Below are 20,231 nucleotides of genomic sequence, written 5' to 3'. Positions count from 1 at the left end.
ACCCGGGCCGGAAGCACTAATTGTACCACCCATTTAAGTAGTTTGTCAAACATGTATCAGGCTTGCCATTTCAGCCTGTGTGGGCAGGTTTAACCTGCCATTTCGACCTGGCAAAATAACTCCTTTGCCTGGCTCAAACCTTCCTTTTTAATGCATATAAATCACCACTATGGTGGGCCCTAAATAACCCAATGGGTGGGGTAGAGTGTATTAAAAAAATGGACATGTTCCTTTACCTTTTGCATGTCCTGCTAGTGAAAACGTCTATTTTCTACTTCAAGGCTTATCTTTCCCATAGGATACCATTTGGGTTTCCTTATTAGATTCTATAAGTGATAACTTTCAATTGCGGGTACATTGGGGGGAGGGGGTGAGCCGATTTTGGGGTCTAAAGAACTGTAATTTAAAAACACCTTTTTATGGTTAAGTTGAACTTTTAGAAAGCTGGCATTTTCTTGCCTCAAACATTTGGTGCCTGGGTCACATGATTAGGGGTAACTGGGATTTGGCCTTTGTATATTACTCCCAGGGAGACAAAGAGACAGTAGGTTTTGACAGGATGGGCCATCTCTGACTTGATCGCTGGGAGGAGCTACCACCTACCACAACTACATAGCACAAAGGCTTTGACTCATCACAATCTCAAAGGCGTTCTTTCTAGTTTTTTATCCCCCTAGACAAGCAAGGGCCAGGGTAGGGAGACAGGAAATTCCAAACACATCTGGAGGTGGAAACCTCCCAAATCTTCTCGTATTCTAAAGCTGGAAACCAGTAATAAAAGTGGACCCTCAGACCCAACTCTTCAGCACATCACTGGACCTTTGGAAGACTCAGGAGGATTGCTAGACTGCTCTGCTGCAAGAACGACTGCTACTGCTCTGTCCTGCTACTTTGTTACCTGAGTGAAGAGTACTGGACCTGCATCCTGAACCCAGGACAAATAGTGACTCAAAGGGCTGGTTGATTTGCCTCCTGATAAGAGCTTTAGGGACTGTCCAGGCTCCAACACCTTGAACCCATCACCTGGACTCTGCCTCCTCTGAGTCTTGCCCCCAAAGTGGTGCCACCCCAGTCCTTGACCCTTGGAAGGGGGCCTGAAGGAGCTCTGCCAACCCAGATGTGGTCTCTTGAGCAGAACCGATGTAGCGCAACACATCTACTCTCAGCTCATCATCCGAACACATACTCTGAACTGGACCTCACATCGTAGCTCGCAGCTCCTCTGATCCACCGCTGCACAATGCATCCCCATGAAGGACTCTGCAGCACAATCCTCCGTTGATGGAATCCTTGATGACAACGTAGGACCTAGCCATCAATGTGCGAAGGGTGGAGGTTCTGAGAGACAGGAGACAGTATAACTACTGTGAGGTGTCATCGGGTGTACTTGGAGAAGGTCATCCCTAATACAATTCAGCAGGGCTTAGTCTCAAATAACAGTGAAAGTCACTACACAGTGGCTTTGTTCCCTTTGAGTTGTGGGGGAGGGTTCTCTAAAAGTAGGCGTGAGCCCTGCCATACCTGTAGATTGTCTGTTTGGCAACGACCTAGAGCACATTGTCAGAAGAAAGTAGAGCTCAAGTCTCACCTGGATATCTTGGGCTTGCCTGAATGGATCTGTATGGCCACCAGGTCCATGGCTACCCATGAGCGGAGTCGAGAAAGCCTGGAGCCTGAAAAAATGGGCCAGGCAGCTGCCAAGAAGGAGGAAAGGCAGAGTGTGTGTGAAACCAACCCCTAAAGTTCTCACAGTTCAGGTTGATGGGGTACCTAAGGAGGTCGCACTGGAGCCTATCAGACACTGCTGCCCTATGAGACCTGTCTGAGCTTGTTTGATGGCAAGTTGATGGTGGACCAATCAGGGAAGAATTCTGCAAAGTGTGAAAGGAATACCTCATCCTGGAGGACTTGAGGCGGCACGCCGAGGCTCAGGCAGCAGTAGATAACTCTGAAGACAACCTCCTCGATTAGGAGAATAACTTCCTATATAGTGAGCCTAAGGTTCCTGGACCTGGAGCAGCCCGTGTGCTGGTGGTCCCGCAGTGTTACAGGACCTTCCTACTGGGGTTGGCTCATGGTATACTCCTGGCAGGGCAAGACTTTTGCCAGGCTTGTCTCCCACTTCTATTGGCTCTGGATAAAGACCGCTTCAGATACATTCTGTAGGGCTTATCCCACTTGCCGCGCTAGGGGTAAAGCAGGGTAAACACTGAAAGCACCTCTTGTTCCCTTGCCTGTCGTTGGCACTCCCTTTGAAAGGGTAGGCATTGACCTTGTAGGTCCCTTGAATCCTAAAAGAGCCTTAGGCAGCAGGTTCATCATTGTCTTGGTGGACCACACCACATGGTACCCAGGGGCCATCCCTCTGAGGTCGGTGACTGCACATGCGGTGGCTAAGGCCCTGATGGAGATTTCTACCCACAAGGAAGTGGTGCCTGACACTAACTTCAGGTCGGAGTGCATGTAGTCCATGTGGGATGAGTGTGGGTAACTTATAAGTTCTCCACAACCTCAAACAAATGGGCTGTTGAGAGCTTCAATAAGACTCTGCATGATTATGGGCCTGCAATAAGGCAGAAGTGAGTTGTCCTGTTACCAAGCCTGCTATTTTCTGGCAGGGAGGTACCACAGAATAACGGTGGTTTTATTCCATTTGAGCTCCTCTATGGACATCCTGTTAGGGGACCTCTCGGCATTGTGAGAAAGGGGTGGGAGAAAGCTCCCACGAAGACCCCTCAGGATATAGTCAGCTACGTGTTGGCTCTCCATTACCTGATGCACCTCTTCTGGTAGAAAGGTAAAGAATATCTTGAGGTTCAGTCAAGAACTAAGGAAACACTGGTACAACCAGAAGGTCTCGCTGGTAGAGTTTCAGCCTAGCCAGAAGGTGTGGGTCATGGAGCCTGTAGAGCCAGAGCTCTCCAAGACCTTTGGACTGGCCATTTGAGGTGAAGGAAGGGAAGGGGATGACCCCTACCTAGTAGGTCACAAACCCCCTAGAAACCCTTCAAAAGTGCACCACATAAACTGCCTCAAACTACACTTTGAGAGGTCTGAGGTCACCATGCTCCTAGTGACAGATGATGGAGTGGAAGAGGAGCATGAACCTCTCCCTGGCCTTCTGCCTTCCAAGGAGCGTGATGGGTCAGTATTAGGTGTTGACTACTTCCCGACTCTGACCCCAGAGCAGTAGAGCAATTATTGTCTGTAACTGGAACAGTTTGCCACACTACTCTCCCTCACCGTTGGGCTCACACACTTGTGTATCTACACAAAATGTGCAGGTTTTCAACAAGGTGAGAGCTAGCATCAAGGAGGAGGTCTAAATTGGTGTGGGATTTTTCTTGTGTAGTGTTTTCACTTTATTACTGTTTGATGTGATGTATACGCACTTTGCATATTGCCTGTAAATTAGGAATGACTGCTTTTGTGCGAAGCTGCTGGGGGTTAAGCACAGGCACATTTGGGGTTTTTTGTAACTTCACCCTGAGAGGAATTGCTGCCTGAGTAGTGTTTCACCATCCTCAACCAGGAACCCAATTTCCTGCATCCTCCATTCTGCCTTCCACTCCTTCTGTGTCTATGGTAGTGGCTACAAGCCGGATCCATTTCCTCCCAGCTGTCACGACCAGCAGACTCCCCAGTCCTTTTGTGGCCGTAGACGCTACTCCCACAAACCTTGTGGGACCCAGTGCCAGAGATCTGCCTAGTCCACCACGCCCTTCGCTGCAGACACAGCACTTACTCTAAACCCCTTTAATAGGCTGTCACAACATATATGGTCAACCAGTCGACTGCAGGATCAAGCATCACCTGCCTAACAGTCAGTCCATAGCTTTCGACAAATGAGGGACCCAAATTGTTCAGCAGTGCTATGCTCTTTCTTTTCGGGGATCCATGTGGCACATGCAAACATATTCAGACCCGTTGACTGAGGACCAGCTCTCCCTATTGCGTGACCAAGCGCCGCAGTCCCTTTTGGCCAAAGGCACCATCAGGAGGGTCCTGACATCCGAAGTCGGTTCAGTTTATTCTTTTCACTACTTTCTGGTGCTATAGAAAGACTGAGGCTTTGGCCCTGTACTAGACCTACGTCTTCCAACTACTTTCTAAAAAAGGAAAAATTCTAAATGCTCATGTGTTTTCAGGTCCTAGAAAAAGAAATGGGGGTAGTAGCGGTTTAGTAATGCACCTCGAAGAAGACCTAAGTTTGCTGTTGGTACAGGACCAAAGATAGTTATCTATAAGGTGGTGCTATCTGGTTATCTACACCCTACTACCCAAGGTGTGATTTACAGACGGATCCGAGGATCCAGAATGGGTACAGTACAATAGCCACAAACCAGAGCACTGAAAACAGAATCTTTGTTATAAATAAGTCCTTACTGTTCGGACTTTGTAATATTTCACTGGTTATTTTATTATAGGCATGAAAGATCATTTGTTCTTATGGAAATTCAAATTTCACTAGTACTTTTCTTCAGAAACAGCCAACACGTGTTTCGTCACACAGTGACTTTTTCAAAGCTTGAAATGATGTAGGCAAAAGGTCACAAATTCCAAGTCTGGGAATCCAAATGTGAGCCAATAGTTCCTGTGTAGAACCCTTAGATGTAGTAAATCCACACAGTGTATGATAACACCAAACATAAACCGGAACTAGAGCCAGGGTAGGAGAAGGGCTAGTTGCCACGCCGCCTCTCTGCAGTGAGTAACGACGTGCTCTGTTAAATGCTCCCGACAGCTCAGACCTCAACAACGCGGGGTCGCACAGTACTAAGTAAATTGGACCTGGTATTGACTGCAAAGCTGGTAACTATAGCATTCCTTATACCCTAAGCACCAGCCTTGCAGTAGTGTAAGATTTGTTAGGGGCTAACAAAAGCAAGAAACATGTTGACCCTTTGCACCACATACGCCCTATAGGACCATTGTATCCAGTTAGGGCCACATTGTTTTTAGTTAGGTTAGCGAGTCCCAGGAATAAAATATTTATGCAGTAGGGCCTCTCTGAACCTATTTTAACGCACCATTCTACACCCACTTGACTATTAATTCCACACACCCTCCCACGCACCAAACGGCTTCTGCAAAAAAAAGATCTCCGCCAAAGAGCCCCTCCGCTGGTGCCCGTTGGGCATTGCAGCGCCGACCCGATGAGGAGCAGGCCCATATGATGAAGGCATGACATCCTTCGGGTGTTTGAGGGCACTTTTTCTCAGACCTGAACACTCACTCTCACCAAGGAACTGCACACCAACTTGACATATTAATTTCTAGTTAGGAAGTATGTGCTGGACCTGCTTAAAAAATGCTCCCCGTTCCTCTTATTTTGAGCACTGGTAAAATCAGCCATCTGATAAGGCTCGTGCTTCTGGCATGGAAAAAGTCACGAAAAGAAACTGATGTCAGTGCGCTGGGGTGGTGCCTAAATAGACGTAGCGAACATCACATGCAGTGCGGGTAATGACAATCGATGCTACCTATCATCTTGTAGAGGTACTGCTCAAGATTTTTCGATCCAGTCTTACGCTTGTGTAAAATTCTACGGTAAGGAATCTGTGACAAGATAGTCTCCACCAGATAAAATGTTACCGAAGATAACATGTTCTTCAACTCCACAACATACAGTTCCACACAATTCCACTCAATACAATTCCACTCTACTCCACTCCACACAGTTCCACTCCACATCACAGGATTCCACTCTACACAACACAATTCCACTTCACTCCACTCCACACAATGCTTCACAGCTCCAGGCGACACAATGCATCATAGTTCCACTCCACACAATGCCACATAATCCCACTCCACACAATGCCACGCAGTTCCACTCCACTCCATACAATGTTCACACAATTCTACTCCATGTCACACACTTCCACTCTGCAATACCCAGTGCCACTCCACACAATTCCACTTCACACAGTGCCACACAATTGCACTACCCAAAATGCACAGTTCCACTCCATGCCACATAATGCCTCACAGTTCTACTCCTTGCCCCACAATTCCACTCCACACAATGCCAAACATTTACACTCTGTGCCACACAATTACACTCCACACATTTACACTCTATGCCACACAGTTCCACTCCACGACACACAGTGCCTCACCAATGCACTCCACTCAATTCAACTTCTCTGCATTCCACACCACACAATGCCACTCCACGCCAATCAGCCTCACACAATATGCCATAGAATGCCACTCCACACAATTCCATTCCAGTCCACTCCACAAAGTGCCACACAATTCCACTCCAATCATGCCTCTCCACTCCACACAGTGCCACCCCATTCCACTTCACCAACGCCAAGAGATCTCCCTTAGGAGAGACCTATTGGCTTGTTTACTAAGGAGTGTTCATTCAGTCTGTCTCATGTATTTCAGTACTGTGACTTCATAAAAGTATTTTACTGCTGAAACACTAGCTTTTCTTTAGTTAATTTAGATTTGATCAGTGCTTCTTTTAATTTGAGAGAAAGCCTGCTTTAATTTCTCCACTTTTTTTTATTAATCTTCATTAAATGGTTGATTACTTTTAAATTGGCTACCACACAAACCCACCTGTCTTCATTGTGTTTACAAGAAGTTTTATTTATTTTGGCTTTTGGCTTTTGGCTTTTGATTCATGACAACACCTTGGGTTTTTCCTACATGAATATTTTCTAGGTCCTTTGTATATTGCGTATGCTATCCTTTCAGTTTCATGCACTGTTGTAACCTGCTGCTGCACAGCCCTTTAAGCAAGCCCCACTCATTACAGCTCAAATTATTTCACTAATTTGAATTGTGTTACGTGCAACATGAAATCCTGCCCTAACAATACTTTAATTTAAGTCGATTTTGCCCTTTCACCAGCCAATCACTTATTGTCCTGGTCCTTGCTGCAAATTCATGCTGGTGCCTTTCATTTTTTTTCAAATGAAAGATGTGATGTTTTCTTGTGTGAAAAGGGCAAAAAGTGTGTGAATGAACATATACGTTCAGCTTACGCAGGCATAATTATACAGTTAAAATTCGGAATGCTGGAATACTGAAGAACTTCAGTGCCCGTCATCCGGGTGTTAAATCGATGGCCTCTCCTCTCCTCTCCTTCCCTCACCCTTTATCCTGCTCCCTTCCTCAGAGCTGTTTGAAGGCCAGAGCTGCGTGGACAATTGCCCAGGGACTTAACCTATCTCAATTTCTTTGCCTAGCGATAGGTTTGACTTTCTCTCTTTCTGACTAACCCGAATTCACAACTTTCCACCTTTTTTAGCTACCTCTCTTTTTCTCCTCACCTATCTTTTGTCCAGTCACATCTCTCTCCCTACCTGGCCTCACACCTCCTTTACCATTTTCTCTACTTCTGCCTGCCTCCTCTAACATACTTTTTGTGTTAGTTTACTTTGTTTGCTTCCACCAGACTTTCTACCTCCTCTTTCTCTACACCACCCTTTTCTCTTTGTCTTGTTGTATCTCATCCTAAACTACTTCACCTAACACTAAATCTCCACTCTTCTGCATACCTCATTCCCTTATGCTATGCACCTCTTTGTCTGACTACTGCTTTGGCACCTCTGTACAGCCCTCTGCCTCTTTCTCTGCCTGATCTTAGTGTCTCTTTTCTGTCTCCTTACTTCACCTCAACCTCTTTCTTTCCCTATTCCTGCTTAACTCTGCATTTAGTTTTTGCCTATCCCCTCTCCTCTCTATCTCCTATCTCTATCTCATCTCACTCTGAAATACACCCCTTTCTACCCAACCTCTCACAACCTAACCCTTCTCTCTACCTCTCAGTGCTAATGTCTCATGCCTCCCCTCTCTCCCCACCACCCTACCTTACTGCTCTGGTTCCATTTCATCTAATTGATTTTCTCCTCAATCTACTTCAACTCGTTTTTAACCTCAACTCTCTCATCCCTATATCATCCTCATTTCTCCACCTTTCATTTCACTCTTTACCTCATTTATCTCTAGCCCAAGTCCCCCATTACCTAACATCTCAATTTACCACACCAGTCGTTCACCTCCTCACTGGCTTCCCTCTCTTTCTACCTCTATTCCCTTTACCTCCCTTCTCTTACTACTTTACTCCATACTCGTTGCCTCTTTCCCTAGCTCTACAGCTATTTAATTCTATCGACCACTACCTCCTCTCTCTCTCTCCTCTGTCTCTACCACCTTCTCTTTCAGCTCACACCTATCATCCACACTCTTACACACATTTCTAACTCACGTCTGTTGTTCAACACTTTCTATCCATGTAATAAAAACACTTATATCTATTTCACCTTTGCATCTCTACTTTACCTCTTTTCTCTCTACAACACATCTCATTGTACCCATAACCCTTCTCACTCTACCTTTCATCATGCCTCATTACTCACTTTACCTGACCTGTCTTTCTTTACCTTACTACTCATTTGACCCTTTTTATGTCAACTCTCTCTATATTGCATTTCTTTATAATTCTCTCACAAACTCGCATCTACCTATCGATCTATAGCTTTGACGTATCTCTGTACCTTACATCTCTCTCTAGCTCACCCCACTTTGTACTCCTCCACTCACCTACTAGCTATATTTCCTTCTATCTCTAGCTTTTTCTACCTGTCACACTTTCTTTAATTCACTCTAAAACATTACCCATCTCTCTACCTCTCTCTCTACCTATCTCTTCTTTCTACGCCTTAGTAGCTTTCTGGCTAAAAAATCTTTCACTCTTTTCTTACTGTCCATACTTCACATATCTATCCTCCTCTTCTTTCTCTACCTCTCCATATACCCTCCACTTCTCTCGCTATTGCATTCTTCTCTTGTCTACCAGCCCATTGTAATTCTCTTACTCGGCAGAGGAAACTATCTAACCATTGAAATATATACACCGAAATGAAAAATGAGGGGCAAGGTAGGGTACCATCAGTTAGGAGACAATAACCTGATTTCTCTCAATAAATGGTGAGAATTTTGAGAGAAGTGCTTTGACTTTCCCTATTACAGCGAGAGTACCAATTGTGAAGAACAATTTATTTGTGATTGTGACTATCTGGCAATAAACGCTACAATTTGAAGCACTATATGTATATGTCTTATTTTGCTATGACGTACAAGTTCACTAAATATTCATCAAGTCTCCCTTACATTATTTTTCCTTTGGCTTTATTAATGCTTGTTCGAGTTATCGTTTATTATTATTTCACTAGTGGGGACCAGGCACCTTGAATTGTTCCCTGTTTTCTGTGCACCGGTTTGTCGAAGTTTAATGTATAGTTAAATCATGTTTTGCATCTAAAGGACTTGGATGAGCTAAAAATAGTAAAAAGTGCACAGAAATTGTTCTCAAAAGGGCTCCAATATCTGCCTTGCCCTGGGCCCCACATATCCTTCTAAAGGGGTGTTCAATATTATGAGTGACTCTGTTGTTGTAGAGTCTCTATCCGCAGTGGCTCTATTATAAACAGTGAAATGAACTCAAAACCTTACTCCTCTTGGGTCCACATCTACTTATCTTGATGCTATATGGGTAATCGATATAGTGACCGCCCTACCATTGACGTCTACTAGATTTTTTTTGTAGATATAAACATAATTCCAAATGTATATGGCCCAAAATGGCTTTATGAATCAGATCCAGAGTTGTTTTATGACTAAGGTGAAAATACATCAGTTTGTGAGAAGGGCTCAATTGGGGTTTAGTGTTCCAATTCTTTGGGACCACTTAACTGACCATGTGTTCCACCTATCCAAGACAGTGACAACCGCACTGTAACTAACACTGTTACTCACCCTAACCATATAAAAGCTTAATGTAAACTGAATTAATACTATTTCTAAAATGCACATACTTCTTGGATGTTTTTATCGAGTTTGTATAGCGTGCTGTCACGTGTCATTGCGCTCGCTTGTTCTCTTGCTCCTCCCAAATTATTCATATACAGAGTTTGTAGTTGAAATGCTTAGGCAGACAAATGTAAATGTTTGCCTGCTTATTCACTGTGGTTAGTTTTATGGCTAGGCCTGATCCTATAAAAATCATGCTGTGACTGTACGCCACTTTTAGACTTTTTGAAGTATTTCCCCTTTTTCGGTTGGACTTTTGTTACTGTTTCGTTAGCTGTTATTTTTGAGTCCTCTTTGTTTGTAGGGTGGTAGATAAATCAGAATAACCAAAAATCTTGAAATAAATGTAGTTCAGGGGGACCACGTTATGCAATTTGATTCTTTGATTGCCTATTGTGTCTTCCCTTCTATTCCAGTATATGTAACTGTAGTCTTTGCATCCCTTTAAATATTTTAGTGGAAGCGATGCTGCATCTATTCAGTCCAGAGCAACTGTCAGCGAAGATGGATCATACTTCACACTAAATGGCACCAAGGTACAGTCGGCGTCCAAAAATTTACCATAATTGTTTACCAACCTGTTCTTTATTTTTCAAAAAGGGACCAACGTGCAAAACGGCGTTCACCTTCCTAGAGATTATTTCCCCAGTTATAATTTTTACTGCCTTAACATGATGACTTTGAACCCCAAAGAGAGCATGTGCCAAGAGCACCTTCCCTTGTACAAGTCTGTTATGATCTGTAATTTGGGTGCAACCAGCAATTGTAGCAGTCAGCACTTGGATGATTGCACTCACATTGATCCATGCCATTTGACAGTGTAGTGTTCAATGCAGGCAAGATGTGGAAGATAACTTTTATTAGAACATTGGAATGTTGAGCGCGTATTAAAAACAATAGAGTGGTCCAGGCAGTGCTTTAAATGGGTCGGTACTGTCCGGTACGGAGTACTGGCACTTTTCTATTTTGAGAGGGAGAGTACCGGCACTTCTCAAGAATGACCTAATACTTTTAATTGGAGAGTACCAGCACGTCTCAGAAACAAGCAGGTACTCTGGTACAGAGTACCTGCACTTCTATTTTTCCATCTCAAACACGAGCTCCAGGCTTCTAATGGCCGGTAGAAGCCTAGAGCATCAACATTCCAATGTTTAACAAAGGCCTCACGAAGCCCGAGGGGTTTTCAACAACCTCTGGCTCCATGAGGCCTTTGTTTTACAATTAAAACATTCTGCCCTTTAGGGGCAACATGAGAAGACTGTTCTTTATTTTATTTTCCAATAAATTAGATGTATTGCCAGCTCCACATCCTTCTTATTCAAATCTAATTTCCCTTTCTGTAAAGAGCGGACTCTCTCCTCTCCTGTAAGATGTGTCACATCTTGAGTTATTCCAAATTAGACAACAAGATCTGAATAGCTGTCATGAAATTGTGCAAAATGGCAAGCAACAGGGTATGCTTAATGTTGCTTATTTAAGTTCTACTTTAATTCCAGTTAGTTGTTGCATAACTTGTTTCTTTGCTGGACATTTTAGTAAAATTGAAATTACATGCGTGCTAGAACTAGTTTTGCGCCATCATAGCCGCAAATTAATGTAAGAGGTTATTATTGCTGTATTAATTAATCTCAGTCATAATGTGTCAGAGACATTTCTTTTCTAACTTTTGTTGTAGGTCTGGATATCAAATGGGGGCTTGGCGGATATTTTCACTGTTTTTGCAAGGACGGAGGTGCTAGATAAAGATGGCTCAGTAAAAGACAAAATCACAGCCTTCATTGTGGAAAGGGCATTTGGTGGCGTCACTAACGGGAAACCGGAAGATAAACTTGGCATTCGAGGATCTAACAGTAAGAAATCTTTATTTTTTATTCAACTTTGTCATGCTAGAAGTGGATCGTCTTTAGATATGTTTAATATTTAATAATGTATACATACATCTATTATTACAGACCATTTTTTTTTTACAGTAGCCTATCCCATCATACTTTCAAAGTGCAATTATCTGTGGCGATTATATACCGAAAACCTAGCTAAGACTAGGACCACTGCACCCAGATGAGGGTAGGAGTAAGAAGTCTGAGAAAGTGTGTGGGAGCAAGGAAACTTATCAGCTTGAGTCCATCCGCTCGATGATTAAACAGGGATGATGTGTTTTTTAAATCTTAGGGGCAAATACCATCCTATTAAAGTAGAAAGGGAAGGTTTGGTGTTGTATCTTCTCCTTTCTGCTTATGTGTTTTAAAATTTTCTATTTGTGCAACATTATAATGTCATCTAACTATTTACGGAGCTTGGCGAGGTCCAAAGGTAGGGGAATGAAGGATAAAATGTTGTAGTGGTAAAGACCTTATATTCCCATCATTGTGTTTTAGAGCTGCTGGGGCTCTGCAGTTGTGTGAATGCTTTCAAGGAAATCAATTTGAAAATCAAGGCTCGGAATACGAATTCATGCTGCTTCGCCTGCAGTGACGGTTATTCTTGTGGTGTACTGGTGTGGCACTCTTGTCGTCATCCAGATTCTTATCCAGCAACAGTATTGGCAGCAGTTTCTGTAGTATTATATTTATTTATTTGAGAGTTTTATATAGCACTAGCTAGACCCGAATGTATCAGAGCGCTTTACAACACTAAGGGCCAGATGTAGGTGGCCCAATACCGGTCAGTAACGGACGAAATTACCGAATTTCGGCCGCTACCGACCGGTATTGGGCATTTGGGATGTAGGTGGCCTAAATTGCAAATTCGGCAATTTACCGATTTGGTATTTTAAGGAATAGGTAAATTACTGATTCCTTAAAATACCGAATCGGTAAATTACCGAATGTGCAATGTAGGGAGCAATTAAATGAGTGGTTTTCCCATTTTGTTGGTGGTAAATAAGGAATACCTTTGAAAATGCAAATCTGTGCATTTTTAACTGTGCCATCTGGCAGACATACATGCCCTTAGGGTATGTTTGTGTGCCACACAAGCATGATTCAGGGGTGCAACAGGATGTCAAAGTGACACCCTGGCACCCTTGAATGATTCCCCCATTTCGATTCAGTAATTTTTACCGAAAATGTATCTACATCCCATTTACCTATTCTTAAATACCGAATCGGTAAAATTCGGCATTTAAGAATAGGTAAATTGGGATTACCTACATCTGGCCCCAAATGTTCAGATCAAAGATAATCAGTCTATACAGAGCATCTGAGTCGGAGCACTTTACTACAGTAAATGTTAACATAGATAACGAGTACATACAGACTACTGCAACTAACACTCCAGCACATATGTATCGATGTCTACTACTAGTGTTATTCGGCTTCATGAATTCTATTACCTCAAGATCAATTGCAATCCAACCCATTAATAATTTTAGGTTTTTAAAACTGATACTTTTGCATCTTCGACAACTTGTTACATCCAAAATGTTAACCACATAAATTGCTTTCATGTTGTTGTCCAGTGATGGCGGGTAAACAGAGGCTCCCTACCAGTTGGTTAAGGGCTGAGATCACGCAACTGTTCTATAGATAATGTGGAGACTGGAGCTCCCTAAGCAAAAATGGAAATTGCTCATTGAACTATATACTCAAAAAACCAAATCGGCTCCCTCATGTACCAGTCACAAAAATTCTGGGCGGTCCTTCTGGGAGCGAAGAGACAGAATTAAAAGAAATTGCACACAGTACAAAAAGTATGACTAGAACAGATGCAGCTAAGATACACGAGGCCAAGTAACAGAAGAGGACTGATTTTTATAGTGCCAAACTCGTTCCTAGTTATGTCAGGTGCCAATAACTGAGTACCAAAGCAGAATCACACTTATGAACAGAGCTGGGTCATTGGCTGGCACAGATAACAAGGCTCTGCATTTTCTTTTTAAGAGAACAGAGGCAACCATTGTATAGAGACCTGTGAGGCATCAGTGATTTGACAAGGAAAACAGCAGTTGATGTTAAACTTTCCAATCATCCGTTGTGAAAAAGAACCCCTCTTGGTAGACAGGGACTTCCTTTTTGCTGTCTTGACTCTGTTCATGGTTTGCTAAATATTTGGTAAATACCATGAAACATTGTATGTTCATGTAATTGCCAAGGTTGAAACAAACCTCTTTCTATCGTAGCCCATTCAACTATGAAAAGGAACCAGGCGGGGTTCCTCAGTCAGTCAGTCAGTCAGTTGGTAACTTAAGTGGCCAGTCCCCTGGGGTTTATAATTATTGTTGGGAGAAGGTCTTACTCGTGAGGTGATTTCTGGCAGAGGTAGAGGTAGGGTAGCCACTAAAAGCTTGAGCTAGGCTAAAGCCTGAAGCCTGGCTCAACTTGAGGTCCTTTTGGATCCTTGAACCCATAACAAGCTGAACCTTCATGTGGCTTCTGCCTACCTTCCTTTCTCTACCCCGGATGTGGCATTATGGCCAGAGCTGCAGACTTTAGAACTGGGGAGACCGGTTTGAGTCGTGACACCGGCTCAATAGCCTATGATTCTAGACAAATAACGTAGATTGGTCAAACAACGCCAAAGTTATAGCCAAGTCAAAAAATGCTTTTCCTATGGAAACTAGGTCCTAACTAGAACTACCTAATGGGGATCGCCAGTAGGTAAAAAATAAAAGTATGTGTGTTGTGTGCCCATTGACCTAATAGGACATTTAGTCCTATTTCTAGGCCTGTGTCTGTCCTGGTTTTTTGTGCTGACAACCTGGTCACACTAGACTGTAATCTCACTAGCTAGGTTGCGCAATGGGCCCCTGTGGGTTGTGCCCTGCCACTTCTATGTGGACCCTCCCCTAGTTGATGGACTATCCAAAAAACTCACTGTGGGTTTAGAGGCTAATGCACTTTCATTAATTGCTCCACCTTGACAGAGTACATAATTGATTATTCTAATGCTTACTCTTAATAGTATATTTATGGGAATGAAGACTTGCTGTCCAAAAGTCACTAAATAGCTAGCTCAAGCCACAAGTCTGATTATAGGGCCATCTGTCTTACGTTCTCATTGTGTTTATTATTTTAGCCTGTGAAGTTTATTTTGAAAATACCAGAGTACCTGCGGAAAATGTCATTGGAGAAGTCGGAGGTGGATTTAAGGTGAGTTACAGTTAACCATATTTTTAACCTAAAGCTTTTTTTTTAAGGATGTCTTGGACTGGCTCCTTTACATATAATGTTCAAAGAAGACACTCTTCTTCATAACTATTAGCTGTGACTTTTCAAAACATATTATTTGGTTGGTGTGCCTTTTAATTTTAATAGTAACGGTTGGTAATAGCACTATATGAAAATTAATAAACTCAATGAGGTCATCCAATATGTCCCAATTCCTGGTAGGTTGAAAACCGTAATCTGTGATCTGGTTTTAAATGTTGTTCTATTATTATTCATCGCAGTTTACTGTACTGATATGGTGTTATTTAGTATGCTGCATCCTTGAGGCGCCAACCTCTAGATTGATTCAGTCACTGCTGGAACAAGCAGTTATTTTTTCTTATTTAATGACATTCCTGGAAGATCAAAACCTCCTCTACTTCAATCCAAAGATCAGTCTCTGATGTACAAAAAGCCATTTCTGGCCTTCTGACATGAGACCATCTAACATTTTTATTAATTAATTATTTTTTTAATTTTTGTTTTTCTTATGCAAGCATATAATTCTGTGTGCAGATTTCAAACTCCGTATCAGAAAGAATACAAAACTCTATCTTGGACGGGCGCGTCCTCCAGTCAGCTCACTCTGCTAGGTATTAACCTTACCAAGTCCACTACTGAAGCCATTTGCTTTCATACATCAGGCTATGCGGAATGTAGCTTACATTTTCTAGGTCTGGTATTCCTCTCGTTCATCATTCCATTGGATCTTGACTACTTCATGCATCATGATCCTTCCTTTCACCCTCAACCTTCCCCCACCCTCCACTTTAGCTATTTGAATTGAACTGTTTTCAATAACTCCTCTTTCTTTCTGAGAATATATTCATTCTCACCCACTGTCACAATGTGCCTTGCTGGCTGCATCAACTCTTCTAGGGACTACATTCCATATCAGAAACCTTTTCTTTATGAAAGAAATTGTTTCTGCTAAGTCAAGTCTGGGAACGACAGAAAATATTCGCCCTCTTAGCTTGAGCTCCTTTTAGAACTGGGCTACAGACAGCTTTCACTGCCTCTTCAGAGATTTTGTAAATAAACGATTTTCAGAGAGGGACTTTTGCTGTTCCCTCCTCACATTCCCACCATTATGACTGGATTGTCAGTCATGACGAGTGAAGATAGTTTGTCTTTTTACTTTTTTAGGTCTCGCCTAGTGTTGCTGTGCACACGCGCAGCTCGCTCTGCGAGATTTATTGCAGATGAGTACTTTCAGAAAAGGGCTTGAAGCCCTGCCCTTTAGTCCCATTGGCTTGCGTCACCGTTTATGTTAAACGGTGGGCTGCCATTGAAAATAAGGTTTCCAGGGTGCCTCCTTTTTGCTTTTTTGGCCGACACATCCGGACTGGCTCGCCTGCTTCATGGCATTCGTGAAGACTTTTCTTATCTGCTTGTTTATTTAGCAAGCAGATAAGAAAAATCTTTACAACAGCTGTGAAGCAGGCACGGAGCTCAGAGGCGCACAGGGTCACGGGGAGGACAAGGGATTCCAGGCAGCCGTGTGTTTATTAAACGCGCATCTCGGGGACACGCTAACATGCCGCTTTTCTACATAGTCTAATAATCTGATAGTGTAAAATAAAGCAGAATGCAGGTTTCTTTCCCAGGGGATACTCCTCAAAAGTCATAAGCACTGAATAATCCCCGCCCATGTGCGGGACCCCAGAGCATATACAGATATACATATATATAATGCTGGCGACAAGGGGTCAATAAACAACCTTTGATTTTTACTCGTAGCGCTGTGGAGTGGTCTGTACCTGTGTTTTCTCTTCGTCAGAATACATTTCCTAAAGGGAGGCGTAGCAGGAGTTTGAATCAGATATACATATATGTGTATGTTTAGAATCCCAAGTACATAGTACTTCCAAAAAACATACATATATACTTATATATATATATACTCTCGCCCTCCCCTCATGCGCTCTGCTTAAATTGGCACGCTCACTACACACACTCTCTACCATCGCGAGGCACCCGTTCCTTGACGTATGTGCGCCGCGACGTACAATATGCAAAAGAGCATCATGTAAGCCTGCATTCCGCTTTATTTTACTCTATCTGATTATTACAATATTCAAAAAAGCGTCATGTAAGGATAAGTTACTTACCTGTCATCCTAGTTCTCTTCCAGGGGTAATACTCATCAAAGTAAAAAGCACCGAATATTCCCAGCCCATGTGCAGGATCCTGGAGCATATACAGAAATACATATATGTGTATGTTTAGAACCCCAAGTACATAGTGCTTCCAAAAACATACACATATACATGTATAAACATAGATATGCAGCCTATATTAAGTCCAATAGACTGTACAGCCAAAATTACATGGGTTTCTACTGAAGAAAATATGTAAATAAAGTAACATAGAACATATACTGCAGTAGTGTTTAACAACAAACCTGTATTTTCATAAAGAAAAACAGGTAATTGCAGGCAATTTGTTCTTAGGCTGCATAGGTGAATAATTATCACCGTATAACAAACAACTGGCACCTTGCCTTTAAGGCTCCAGAGAACCTGGACGCCGTGCCTCTAGGACCTCCAGGAGCCCCTTGTTCCCATCATACACCACAGGTGACAGGTCAGTTTTTTTTCCGGCTCCTTCTGTGAGGATCCTGGAGCTTGAGCTCGGTCTTTTTTTAACTTTTTCAGTCAGAAATGGATTTTCAATGACTTTGTTCGACATTTTTCTTAGCTGGTTTTATTTTCTAACTACTTTCTGACATTTTTACTATCTTTTTATGCCAGAAAGGCCAGCTTTGTTTAACTGTTTAACAAATGTCCTTACTGTGGGAAGAAGATGGCAAAATCTGACTCTCACTCTATGTGTATTGTGTGTTTGCCATCCTCACACAATCCACAGAAGTGTTACTACTGTCAGCAATTTTCTAAAAGAACTCTGCTTGACAGAGAAAAGATCAGGCTTCATGCGTCGATGGAGAGAGGAAGAACCAAAAGTGGCCTTGAGTCCCATTCCAAGAAGCCCTCCTCTCATGGACAACGTAAGAAGAGTCGATCTTTTTCATCTACTTCACCTGCTTCGAGAAGGAAGCAGATTCCAGAGTGCTCTCTGTCAGCGTCTAAATCGGCATCAGAAAAGCGACTAAGCCATTCTAGGACGTCGAGGGACAGATCGCCGTCGAAGAGACAAGTAAGTAGACATCGAGGCATACTTCATGCTCGAAGTATGTGAGTGAAGACAAGTCCACGCCGAAACATCAGTCACCGTCTAGACATCGGTCACGTCGAGGTCTTCACCGTCTTCTCGAAGGTCGGCGTCGAGAAGTTAGACGACAAGAAACCCCTCTCCTACCCATAGACGGTCGACGTCGAGGGCACGATCGGCGACGAGGAAATCGATGTCGAAGGTACCATATACGCATTGACGTTTGACGTCGAGAAGACAGTCACGATCGCCGTTGAGGAGACCGACGTGGAGAGCATCATTGCAGAGACATGGCTCTTCCAGTGTGTCTCCACAGCGGTCGATGTCGGTGGTGGCATTATCTGGATCGACGTCGATGGAGAGGATTGTTGCCACTTCTAAAGAAGCACCAGAAAATCCAGAAGCGTCATCTTCTCCTGGACTTCACATTATACAAGTCACACCTAAGAGATCTCCGGCTCCAAAACAAAAGTCTCCTACCAACTTATCGCCACAATGGTTGGAGAGTATTCGGCACTAGAAGATTCCTCCTAGAGTTCCTGGAGCAGGCTTCTGAAAATCTCCATCGTCACCCAGAGCCTCTGGGGGATCCCTTCCACGCAGGTCCCCAAGAAGGTCTTGATCACCTGTGAGATGGCGTTCAAGGTCAAGAGGGCATTCAAGATCTCGTCGCTCTCCTACTCCTAAGAGAAGACGTAGATCTCCAACTAAAACTACGTCAACAAGATCTTCTAATAGAGATTACTCTCCCACTCTGTCCACTACACCCCCATCTAGGGTGTCCCCGATAGACAATCTTGGAACTTTTAATGAAGTCCTTTGTAGGGGGGCCAACAAGCTCAATATCACTATGCATACTCCACCAGTTTCCACATCAGTGATTTTTGAAACTTTACATCACAAGTCTTCTGCAAAGTTTCTGCTTCCTTTGGTTCCAGGTCTGCTAGAACCGGCAATGCCAACTTTCCTTACCCCAGCCACAGTGGGGTCCGTTCCCACAAGGATTTCCAAGAAATATAAAGTCCCAGACCAGAACCGTTTTTTCTTCGTGCAGTCCCACCTCCAGACTCAGTGATGGTGGCTGCAGCCAGGAAGACACATTCGGCAACATCTTCTTCTACTGCCCCACCAGAGAAGGACAGCAAGAATATAGATTCTCTGGGCAAAAGAATGTGCAATACTTTGGCTTTGATTATGACTATGGCTAGTGCCTCTGCCCTGCTGTGTTGGTACGATAGGTCTCTCTGGGATTCCTTGGCGAGATTTTCAAGCAAACTCCCGAAGGAAGATCAACAGGACTTCCAAGAAATATTACAAGAAGGTGGACTAGTAGCTAACCAGGTTGACTTGGTAGCTCATGAATACTTGCATGGCATCTGCTCAAGGAGATCGGCATGGCTTTGTCTTATGGGGCTAAAACCTGATGCACAAAGAAGGATCACAAACCTCCCAGTCAACGGATCCTCTCTGTTCGGTGCACATGCGGATGATGAAATGTCCAAGATGAAGAGCGATTTGGACACTCTGAAAGCTGTTGGCTTAGAAAAGAGGAAAGAGTTTAGGCGTAGATTCCGTCCTTATGATCGATGCTCCTCTCAACAGAGGGTTCAAAACCCCTCATTGCAATACACAAAATCAGGGTCAAGGTCAATCCAGGACCAATTACCAACAAAGACGACCTGGACAAGGGGGGTATCTACGAAACAGCAAACTAACGTTCCTAAACAATCAGCAAAACAATGAGGGATGGCTTCCTCCATGCCCGTTGACCACTCCGGTGGGAGGAAGTATTATGTTACACCTGGTGGAGTGGGAGAATTTTCAAATCCCCACCACCCTCCGTTCCTACACAGCAAAAGCCTCTTCATAGACACCACTTGTTGCAAGCAGAAGTAAAAGTGCTCCTACAAAAGCATGCCATAGAAAGGGCCCCTATTCCACAACGAAAACAAGGGATTTATTCACACTATTTTCTGATTCAGAAAAGAGGTCCCACCAGAGAATACAGACCAATACTCGACTTGAGACTGCTGAACAAGTACATTCGCAAAGAGAAATTTTGAATGTTGGCTTTACATCAAA

At 43.3% G+C, this 20,231-nt stretch overlaps 1 protein-coding gene across 1 annotated transcript in view; it reads left to right on the top strand.

Annotated features, from left to right (window-relative positions):
• The window catches only part of ACAD9 (acyl-CoA dehydrogenase family member 9), a 330,356-nt gene that overhangs the window by 116,538 nt on the left and 193,587 nt on the right, over positions 1-20,231 (top strand). Inside the window, exons 6-8 of the mRNA XM_086938986.1 lie at positions 10,292-10,370; positions 11,510-11,684; positions 14,848-14,921. Coding sequence (XP_086795112.1) covers positions 10,292-10,370; positions 11,510-11,684; positions 14,848-14,921 — 328 coding nt within the window. The remainder of the gene's footprint in view (positions 1-10,291; positions 10,371-11,509; positions 11,685-14,847; positions 14,922-20,231) is intronic.

The sequence above is a fragment of the Lissotriton vulgaris genome, chromosome 9 (assembly GCF_964263255.1).
Source record: "Lissotriton vulgaris chromosome 9, aLisVul1.2, whole genome shotgun sequence".
Taxonomy (NCBI): domain Eukaryota; kingdom Metazoa; phylum Chordata; class Amphibia; order Caudata; family Salamandridae; genus Lissotriton; species Lissotriton vulgaris.
This window is presented reverse-complemented; position numbering and strand designations above follow the sequence as displayed.